Source organism: Etheostoma cragini, chromosome 19, assembly GCF_013103735.1.
Source record: "Etheostoma cragini isolate CJK2018 chromosome 19, CSU_Ecrag_1.0, whole genome shotgun sequence".
Taxonomy (NCBI): Eukaryota; Metazoa; Chordata; class Actinopteri; order Perciformes; family Percidae; genus Etheostoma; species Etheostoma cragini.
Window position 1 is genome coordinate 15353955 of NC_048425.1, and position 8497 is coordinate 15362451.

Below are 8497 nucleotides of genomic sequence, written 5' to 3' on the forward strand. Positions count from 1 at the left end.
TGACCATGTCTACATGCCTAAATGCACTGAGTTGCCGCCATGTGATTGACTGCTTAGAAATTAAGTGTTAACGAGCAGGTGTACCTAATAAAGTGGCCGGTGAGTGTATTTATGTTCAACAACTCTTTCCCCATATGTCGAACAAGGGTGATCCAAATCTGTGGGTGCTATGTCCTGAGATAGCCCTCCCTGTACGTCACCTAGCAATGCTGCGTCAGGTAGTTTCTGGTGTGTAGGAAATAGAAAAATCCACGCAGCAGACCAGCAACAAAAACAACAAGCTCGCGCGTGCAGTCAGTGTATAGCCGGCCTAATTCAACAATATGAAAGTTGGAGTGACAAATTTGCCTATATCAGCTGACATTAGCTTAATACAGATGTATCTTTATACATGTTGACGAAGTAACAAGACCTTGCAGTGCAGAAATGTCAAGGTTATGTTTGAGGTCATTAAGAAACCATGTTTCTGTCATATAGTTTGTAAGGAATCCACAACCAGTCGGGCTAGATTGTCAACACCAATATATCTTCATAAGCTGAATTGTCTGATATTGTCAATGCTAGTGTATAAATCTGGCTCTGATAGAAAGCCTTTCTCCAATATAAAACTGAAAGAATCAGTGATAACGGGGTTCAGAGCTTAGTTTGGGTTGTACATTTTCAGAGGACACTAAACTGCTGCATGTTGAACCTCTTTGTGATGTCTGTCCTTTGCATGTTCTCAATCCCTCTCTTTTTTCCAGCATGAGCTATGCTCTTTCCCTCTGTGTAATAGTAAGGAGTATTGTGAGATGATGAATCAGTCCACTGTTATTTGTTGCCACCACTGGATCTAGACAAATTCATATAATTATACCCAGAGAGCACTGTGTCTGATTTGGTTCACAAAATAGACTAAAGAAGCACAATTTGTGATTATAATTGCATGGCTATTGGCACTAGAAATGGCAGTTTAATTTATTATATTTAAAACACAATATTTTTCTTTCCGACCAGACAAAAGGTCTCATAACAAAGAGGAAAGACGCGGAGCTGATGCTGCTTATGAAGTCATGGAGAGTCGGGTGCCGGAGAGGAACCCTGAGGTGGGTCAATCCAAAACACTCTAATCAGCTTACACATTTTAACTGCGTAACTCATTGTGCTCCGAGTTCAGCTAAACGTTTTGTCTGATATCCTGCTAATATCTATTGCTTCTACATGAGGCTTGAGAATTATCTGAAATTTAACAATAAGCATTTTGAAGTTTCTAACTTGTCTAGTTAGTTATCCGGTAAGCAGTTGTCTAGATTGTCTCATTGATGTTCTGAAATCATGACATTAACGGACTTAATGGGCAGTCTCTTATGCTTTGATGTGAGTGTGTACGTGATGAGGTGTCCGTTTAGCGAAAAGGAAGTCAGGCAGCAATAGGTTTGTTGCACAGCTTTGTTTTAGACTGCATTAGTTTTATCTAGGCGTATAAAGTGGAAACTGAGTAAGCATCACGATTAATTTACCCCTTTACCTCCATAATATAAAATGAAACCATTTTACATCAGTACATCAGTCTGTTCTTGCCTTGGCCAGTTTTGAACTGGAACATGGGCCTACTGGATTGTTGTAGCTCCATAGTAAATGGATCATTTGATATTCTCAGAAATGTGCTTATTCACTTTCTTCCCAAGAGTTAGATGAGAAGTCGATACCACTCTCATGCCTCTAACCTCTTCTAAAACTGAAAAATATTTTTTTAAATTACTGTTTGTTTTATGGGTTAAACAAACAAGAGTCAACATTTTAATTATAAACTTTAGAGGTGAGGGTTTTTGAAACGTGGCCGCCATGCTAGCAGCTTCCTCCTGCTTCCAGTCTTTATGCTAAGCTAAGCCAATGGCCTTCTGGATCCAGCTCCACACTAAATGCACAGACATGTGAGTGGCATTTATCTATCTTATGGAAAGAAAGTGAATAAGTAATGAACAACATAAAGTGGAATACAGGTAAATTCATAAAAAATTGCCAGTTATCAGTTAATTGTTCTGCTTTTCATAACATGGCGGGATGCTGTAGAACATAATAAATGATTAAAGTGTCCTGATATGGAACATATAAATATATTGAAGAAAAAAAAACATAGCTGGAATGCACCAATAGACAGTAATCGGCGATTCCCATTACAGATATGCCCTTTTATGTACTAGTGTCATTCATTCTCAGCATGACGATGGTCTCGTAGTGTGCACAGTGGCCTCTCAATGAGACTGAAAGCAAAATGGATGCACCCCCCCCCCCCTTCAATTTTCTTCCACAATAGCTGTGCTTACAGTGGCTGTCTGGAATCAGAGATTACATGGCTGCAATTCAATAGGCATGGATCCATAATGATGAGGCATTGCAGACAGTATGTCGACATGTAAGATGTTCTCAGTAAATTCTTAATATGGGCGTCTGTCTCTATGTACTCCTGTTGTATGCACAGAGCTGTTGAGGAGGAAGTCTGAGGCTGTGTCTAGAACCGTTGAATCATTACTAGTTTGAAGTATATAGTGTAGATAACGCAAAAGGTCAGTGCACTAAAAGTACCCGGATGACCCCCTAAAAATTGTCAAAAAGTTCAGTGTGGAACGATGGCACTATCTTGACTACAAGGCGGAAAGGTGAGGGACCAGGGACGTTTACCGGCAGCTGATTGGACCAAAGCGTCATGTGGGTCTGGCTTCTCTCGAATTTCAAAACCGAGCATTGTGGCGGCTCGGTCGTAATACGATCTTGTGTTTTACTAAACTATTACACTGAAACATGTTTCTGAAAACATTTAAAGGGCAAAATAGACCATACAGTTGTTGAATAGATTTGGGGCCGAGCCGACCACTTGCTGATTTTTAGGAACAATACCAACCATTGAAAGAAGGCACTACGGCAGTAAGTGGTCAGTGCACATTAGCAGTGTACTGACGGAAATGTGTGGAATGAGACACAGCCGTAGTCACACTTATGTAATAAACGTATGTGTATAGTCATTTACTGCATATTTTAATCAACTACTGTCTGTTTGTCTCGCAGGAAGAAGAAAAAAGCAAGTACGCGCTGATGGGCAGTTGTGGTCAGCAGAGGTTCCTGCAAGAGACTGAAGGTGAGTAACCATGACATCAAGTGATGAGCATAACCAGGTTGATTTTCTCATCCAAGCACTTAAACAAATGCAGGTTGTTGGTTTTGTAGCTGCAAAAACAAACAGAACATTTTCATATTTCTTACAATATGAGTCATGTACTTGAATAAGCAATGGTACACATCACCTGTTGCCTGGTGTGCATGAATAAATAAATTAAATGAGGCTCATTCAATGTCTGAGATGGCAGACTGACGCAAGGCATTGCATCCACAGGAGTAATGCTAGGAACAGCATGTTTACTTGACTTTATTCAGGGATGGACTGACATTGGCAGGAAGTTGTTTTTATAAACACATACATGGCATGTTGTACAGTGCTGCATATAGACTCATAATATCTAGAGCTTTCCATAAGGTTAAACTTAGCCTTGTGAAACAGAAGCGGAGATTTACACATCACTAAATTAAAGTCAATTGCCCCATTCATTCAAGTTGTTTCTAAATATGTACACCAGGTAGCTGCCAGAGGCCTGTACTACGAAGCAAAATTTGACGTTAATGAGGAACCTTCAGGTTCAACCCAGGGTTTTTCTGTCACAATGGTGATTTACTTGTTACCGGGTTAAATCACTGTGGTAACTACTGCTGAAAACCACCAGAACACAAGTTAATTATGGTCAGATGGTGTGCCTGACTGATGAGGAAGTGATATTGATAAGCATTGTGATTTATACATGACGGGGCAGCTGTGGCTCAGTGGTAGAGCAGTTGCCGGCCTATCGGAAGGTTGGTGGTTCGATCCCTTGGCCCTGCAGTCCCATGTCAAAGTGTCCTTGGGCAAGACACTGAACCCCGAGTTGCCTCCAGTGCTGCGCATTGGAGTGTGAATGTGTGTGAGTGTTTATCTGATGAGCAGGTGGCACCTTGTATGGCGGCCTCGGCCACAGTGTGTGAATGTATCCTGTATGATGTAAAAGCTCTTTGAGTAGTCGTTAAGACTAGAAAAGCGCTATATAAATACAGCACATTTACATAACAGCGTCGGCTTTTTTGCCAGCTTTCCAGTTTTAGGAAGCAGCAACTGTATCCGTGTCTGTGTTCGTCATTCATGTGGAATTATAGTTTGCTCTTCTTATGCAAAATATGTGGCTCTGGTAGATGGTTGTGATTGGTCACGCTGTGCATACACTGCCTCTTTTATTTGAACGCGTGCGTTGCTGGATTGGGACGCTCCGGGTTGATGTAACTAGTTGAAAACCGCCGCTGTGACACAGCTTATGCAGGACCGCGATTGTTCGGTTAGTGAAGCCGAGGAACTGAAAGATATCAGGGGCATGTTGATCTTGATTCAAAGGAAATGGCTCTGGTGTAACAGCTGCAAAGGTAACTGAACCAACTTGCTAATTTGTAACCTGTTAAGATTGAAGTGTGAAATGCATTATGGTTTAGATCAAAATGCTGTTTTATAATTATCTAAACTTGACAAAAATGACACAGTACACCCTAAACTATGAAACGTTAAGTGGAATTTGATTCTAAACTGCATAAATACTACATAACAAGACAACATAACCATCTGAAATACAGGTACTCGTATGCATATAGAAATAAAACCAGCGGCGGTTATGTTTCTTCTCGTGATGCTACAGTGACAGCCTGTTTACATAGCTGATGCTCATGATTGGACATTGCTAACGTGTTTCCTAGCAACTGATTTACACGTTAAAGTTTTTACTAGCTTAGACATTTCACAAGTTTAAATGGTTGAAACCAGATTTAATTAATATTTAACATTTGAGTCACAAAACAAAGTATTACTTCTTTTTTGTTTTTAATGGCCAACCTGCACGGTTGTTGCTAATTGAAAGTTCATTTTGGAATCTGGATGAAATCATTGTGGGCCAATTGCAAATTACACGATTCTTTTCCCAAGTTGTGAGTCTCATTTGTATGATGAATCAACAAAATTATGGTATATAAAAAATAATTTTAAATAATGTTAATTTACATTTTATATATTGAGCTTGAAAGTTGATCATCAATCTTAAGGTCTATTTCTTAGCTTTCAACTATGCCGCGGTATTGTTCCATCGTCCGCCTGACCAACTCGCACATCATATTGTCTCTACAAGTACTTGAAAGAAAGAACAATCCTGTGTTTATGGTGGTGACGGTACAGTGGACATGACACATGCCTTTGGTTTGGGAGATCCAGGATTTGTTCTTTGGAAAATTGACTAATGCTCTCGCTGTTTCACTACCCTGCTGTACAAACAACCTGCGGCTTGCGTGAGAATAGACCTGACCTGACCTAGACCTCGTATCTTCTCAGCGTAGTGGACAGCTGCTTCCCGCACACTTCTGGGACCACTTGGATTATCTTGCATCGACTTGAATCGCCACGGTGCCTCCGGAATGCAGCGCAGACGCGCCCGGTGGAAGATTAGGGTTAAAGAATGTTTTAAGACAGAATATTTTTCTTGATCCCATTGGGCTGTAAAATATGCGGTAATGAGCGTACATCAGAGGAACAAACTGGGGCTAAATAGTAGAATAAGTTTAAACTGTTAATGTGCAAACCTGTAAAGCACATACAGAAATGAGTCGCTTGTGATACGATACTTGTGTTGCCATTAATGTAATTTAGATTAAAGGACTATTTTTTAATCCATCTGCAATTTATGTAATGCTATAAACAAGAGTTACATAAGAACCAATTGTGTCAAGAGAAAACCCACAGATGTCTAAACAAAAGAGTGAAGTGACTTGTGACAGGATACCTGGCCTGATGGTGAGGTGAAAGGGACAGTTGTCAGGAGACGTTTGGCCACTTCAGCCTTGCACACGCAGAAACATGCCTTGATTCTAATGCACAACTGCTCTAGGAAGTTCCAGCAGCTGTCACACTGTGGCACCAAACCCATCAGTCATGTACCAACACACGCGGCTGGGCTCCCCATGTCATCTTCCCCATCATCCTGCCTCAGCAGGCACTTAATGGACATTGACGTGCAGGAGGCGGCCAAATCCAGGGGCTCAGGTTTCCGTGAGGATGCAGGCTCGTTGGCAGCTGTAATGAGTACAAGATTTTTATGGGATGTTATAGTAGTTTGGTAACACTTTCATGAACCAGTGCACTAACAGGAAAAATGCATTTTGGTTCCATATTGAGACATCTCTTCAGGTAATTTTAGTGGGCAGGTATGCCAGATTTTTCAGCAAATCCCTGCTGAAGGTTATTAGAGAGAGATGTTGGTTTAACTGTGTGGTCATTTTGTCCACCCCATTTCCACTGCAAACGGAAAGTATTCAGTGCTTCACTTTTTCCACATTTTATTTTTCAGCCTTTTTCCAAAAGGGATTAAATGTATTTTTTTCCTCAGTTCTACACATAATACACCATAATGACAACTTGGTTTGAGATTTTTTGCAAATGTATTATAAAAAAAAAAAAAACTAAGAAATCCCTTGTACATAAGTATTGACAGCCTTTGTAATCAGGCTCAAAATTGAGCTCAGGTGCATTCTGTGGTTGGACATGATTTGGAAAGGACCTACCTGTCTATACAAGGTCCCACCGTTAACAGTGCATGTCAGACCCTAAAACAAGCACAAAGTCAAAGGAATTGTCTGTAGACCTCCGAGACAAGCTTGTCTTGAGCCACAGATTTGGGGAAGGGTACAGAAAAAAAACAATTCTGCTGCTTTGCAGGTCCCAATGAGCACAGTGGCCTCCATCATCCGTGAATGGAAGAAGTTTGAAACCACCAGGACTTTTCCAAGAGCTGACTGTCCTATAAACTGAGTTATTGAGGGAGAAGGGCTTTAATTAGGGAAGGGACCAATAACACAATGGTCACTCTGACAGAGCTCCAGGGTTCCTCTATGAAGAGAGGCTGTAACCTTCCAGAAGGACGACCATCGCAGCACCACTCCACCAATCAGGCCTGTGTGGTAGAGTGACCAGACGCAAGCCACTCCTTAGTAAAAGGTAGTTTGCCAAAGGGCACCTGAATGGTGGTGGCAGCATCATGCTGTGGGGGTGTTTTTCAGCAGCAGGAACTGCGAGACTAGTCAAGATTGAGGGAAAGATGAATGCAGCAATGTGCAGAGACATCTTGAAATAAAATCTTCTCCAAAGCGCTCTTGAACTCAGACTGGGGCGACAGTTCATCATACACAAGGCCCCTAAGCCAACAGCCAAGATATTCAGGACATCTCTGTGAATATCTGAGTGGCCCAGACTTGAACATCTATGGAGGGATCTGTAAATGGCTGACCGACAGTCCCCATCCAACCTGATGGAGCTTGAGAGGTTCTGTAAAGAGGAATGGGCGAAACTGGACAAAGAAATGTGTCCCTTAAAGAAGAATTACGGCCAATTTTTACATTGTTCTCGATCCCTATAAATCTGTTTCTGCAGCTACGTGTACAAGCTTCCACTGAGCTAAAACGGCAGTGGTCGGTGCAAGTTTTAGAGTGCCTCTTAGCAGACACAAACTGCAAATAAATTAGAAACCGTACGTGAAAACAATGTGTTTTCAGCTCAGGCATTGTTTAAATTCACCTCCCCTGTCACTATCCTGCTGGTAGCTAGCTCGCCCTGTTAGCTCAGTTAATCAGTTGTTTCTGTAATAATTATCATGCAGCAGTTCTGTGTGTATTTGTAGCTCATCCATTTTGTGTGTGATCGATCTGTGTGGTAGTTTCAGTAGTTGCGCTAACAGGCTTGACAGGCATCGATGCTTCTGATTTCTCCCCAACTTTTTCACCTCTTGCTACCAAAAACAATCCTGTGAGTGCCCGGTGGTGTGGCTATGTCCTCCAGAGGACAGGTCATGCCTGAATATCCTGAAGGAACTACAGAGGCAACACCAGGGTTGCAGAGTTGGATTAAAACTCTAAAAAAAAGAAAACTTAAGCCTGCCGTCCCAGCGGTCATTACGGCGAATGAACGGTCTCTGGGAGATAAGACAGACAAACTTGCAGCGCTCATTAAAAGCCAGAGGGAGTTCCGTGAGTGCAACTTACTGTGGTTTACCGAGACATGGCTGCACTCACACAGCCTGGACTATGGCGTGGCGGTACCCGGCTTTTTGACCGTTCAGGCGGACAGGGACATTATAGAAAGCGGTAAGAAGAATGGAGGGGGGGGTTGCAATGTATGGGAGTGAAAGGTGATGCAAGCCCGGACATGTAAATGTACAGGAACGTTTCTGTAGCCCGGACATTGAACTGCTGGCTGTGGGGTTTTGTCCATACTGTCCCCCGGGGGAGTTAAGATCCGTCATAGCGATCGATGTCTACATTCCACCATCTGCTGATGCGGAGACAGCTGCTGACGTCATTCACACCACGGTCTCACAAATCCAGACACCGCGGCCCGGTGTCTTTATTGTTA

General features: G+C 42.1%; 1 protein-coding gene across 1 annotated transcript in view; it reads left to right on the forward strand.

The window, feature by feature from the left end:
- The window catches only part of LOC117935248 (protein Dok-7-like), a 37184-nt gene that overhangs the window by 20382 nt on the left and 8305 nt on the right, over positions 1-8497 (forward strand). The window contains exons 9-10 of the mRNA XM_034857382.1: positions 997-1085; positions 3046-3115. Coding sequence (XP_034713273.1) covers positions 997-1085; positions 3046-3115 — 159 coding nt within the window. The remainder of the gene's footprint in view (positions 1-996; positions 1086-3045; positions 3116-8497) is intronic.